The sequence below is a fragment of the Clupea harengus genome, chromosome 6 (genome assembly GCF_900700415.2).
Source record: "Clupea harengus chromosome 6, Ch_v2.0.2, whole genome shotgun sequence".
Classification (NCBI taxonomy): Eukaryota; Metazoa; Chordata; class Actinopteri; order Clupeiformes; family Clupeidae; genus Clupea; species Clupea harengus.
In genome coordinates, this window is record NC_045157.1 from 379,145 (window position 1) to 381,644 (window position 2,500).

General features: G+C 43.5%; 1 protein-coding gene across 1 annotated transcript in view; it reads left to right on the forward strand.

Moving 5' to 3' along the window:
- The first annotated feature begins 299 nt into the window (after positions 1-299).
- The window catches only part of LOC116220839 (V-type proton ATPase subunit e 1-like), a 7,486-nt gene continuing 5,285 nt past the window's right edge, over positions 300-2,500 (forward strand). Inside the window, exons 1-2 of the mRNA XM_042707956.1 lie at positions 300-324; positions 602-647. Coding sequence (XP_042563890.1) covers positions 300-324; positions 602-647 — 71 coding nt within the window. The remainder of the gene's footprint in view (positions 325-601; positions 648-2,500) is intronic.

Below are 2,500 nucleotides of genomic sequence, written 5' to 3' on the forward strand. Positions count from 1 at the left end.
GTTGGCTTAAAAAGTATTTCTGCTGTTGGTAATATGCTTGATGAAATGTACACCGAGGGAAGACTGGTGTCGTGTTTCCATGGATGAAGTTTACCACTGTTTCAGTAACGTGACCGACCTTAGCTGAAGCCTTTTCTCTTTTTCAGTCGTCGATTGACCGTGCGCTACTCGAGTACCGACATACAGTCAGCAGACCCATTTGTCATCTATACTTTTTAATTTAAAACCAATCTTAGCGGCAGGAGAAGGCAGTTGTATGGAGTGGCGGTGTGGGTGTTAGACCTCTGTGTGTAAGGGCAATGGCTGGTCCCGTGCCCGTGTCAGGTGGGACTTGGAAGTTCTCGCGGATGGAAATGATCGCTCCTTCATGTTCCTGTTTTCTCCGCCAGACGTGTTGAACGCGCACTGCCTGGACCCGTAATGCCTGCCGTAGTTAGTAGAACATCTGGCGGCCGGTGAGACTTACGGTATTTGTTTAATTGTATTAACGAACGCGATATTTCTCTCCCTCCTCTCCTCTCTCTCTCTCTCTCTCTCTCTCTCTCTCTTTCTGTCCCTCTCTCTCTCTCTTTTTCTGTCCCTCTCTCTCTCTCTCTCAGAGTTATTGTTACCATGCTCGTGCTGACGGCGGTGTGCTGCTATCTGTTGTAAGTATCGTCATCTTAGAAATGTGTCAGTGTGATGAGAGCTCTCTCCCCCCCCCTCTCTCTCCCCCTCCCCCCCCTCTCTCTCCCCCCCTCTCTCCTCCTCCCTCCCCCCCCCCTCTCTCCCCCCCCCCCTCTCTCCTCTCCCTCCCCCCCCTCTCTCTCTCCCTCCCCCCCCTCTCTCTCTCTCCCTCCCCCCCCTCTCTCTCTCTCTCTCTGCCCCCCCTCTCTCTCCCCCTTCCCCCTCCCCTCTCTCTCCCCCTTCCCTTCCCCTCTCTCTCTCTCTTTCTCTCCCCCTCTCCCTCTCCCTCCCCCCCCTCTCTCTCTTTCTGTGTGCGCATTTTTCCAAACACACGCCGCAAGGCATTCCATTAACATCGACTGGAGATGAAAAAATCCATCAGGACCACAATTAGGCTATTGAACAAACTTAACTCATTCCACACGCAGCAGCCATATTGAGTTTTGGAGCTGTCCTGGAAAGGAACTTGCGTCCTGCAGACCAACTCAGCAGAGCTAACTATATGTAGCTCTTTGAATTTGTGTGTGAAGTCAAATGCAACTGGTACTTTCTAACATTTGCATTTTTACTCGGTTTCAGATGCCAGTGTATGACGACACTAAACGAATGTAATAAATTAATACCCTGTATTTTCAGTCCTGAAGCCAGAGGTGGAAAAAGTACTGAAATATTCGACTCAAGTAAAAGTACCTTTTACTTTGATAACATTTAACTTAAGTACAAGTAAAGTTACGCCTCTAAAAATCTACTCAAGTAAAAGTAAAAAGTAGTTCATTTAAAATATACTTAAGTAAATATAAATAAAAGTAAAAAGTACACAAAAAACGTACTTAGTTACTTCCAACAACTTGATGGGGGTCGCTCCTATACAGTGCAAAAAAGGACAAGGGGTCATAAATCCAATCCAAATACTAGTTATTTAAAAAAAAATAATGACATTAAACATGTCAAGTTGTCAAAACAACATTTAGGACCTTTCGGGAGGTATAATGTGCCAATTTAGTTCAGACCATCCCATAAAACATTTTCAAATACAGTGGCATAATTGTGAATTCTATGGACCATTTTTTCCCCCTTCACCAACACAACAGTTATAGTGCAAATTGAGGTCGCTAGTGTTTTGACTTCCAAAATCACTCAAATAAAACCAAAATCAATCAAAATGTAAGCGTGAGGGCACTTGTTTTAAAGACAGAACGGAGGAATTATTTGATAGCTGACGTACTCTTCTTATGTAATAATGCATAATGACAGCATCAATAAAACGTATGTGTGTAATGTTGTTCGAGCACCTGTAGTCGTTGTTAATAACGGATCTCCTAAAAAGTAAAAGTTATCTAGCAAGCTTTCAGTTTGGAATTGTGCGAAACTACTACTGAATATACCAATAAACGACCAGTATCTCAATTAGCTAAGTTAAAGATCTGACATTTAGGCCGTGAGAGGTCTGTAACGTTCTATTTAAGGGTCAGATGCACATTACGATGCAACGCATCAGTGTCCACGCAGTGCTCCACTGCTTGTCAAGGCGCTGTTTTAGTATCTCCACAGTGTTTGCGCAACTCATTGGGTAGAAGGCCTTTATTTTTGAAGTAGTATCGCATCACGTCACGCACAATTTGTAGACACCTTGAAGAATATGTCAGTTCAAGATATTTATTCATTCAGGAAAAAACTGCAAATGTTACCCGGATTTTGGAAGAACATTTTAGACGTCTCACAAAGCAAAAAGCTATTTTCGCTGTTTATGGAGCCATAAAACTGAAGCTAACAATGGCAAGTTCACAACAACTACCTTAGCACGTCAGAATGTAATGTTATTCATCGATAATCC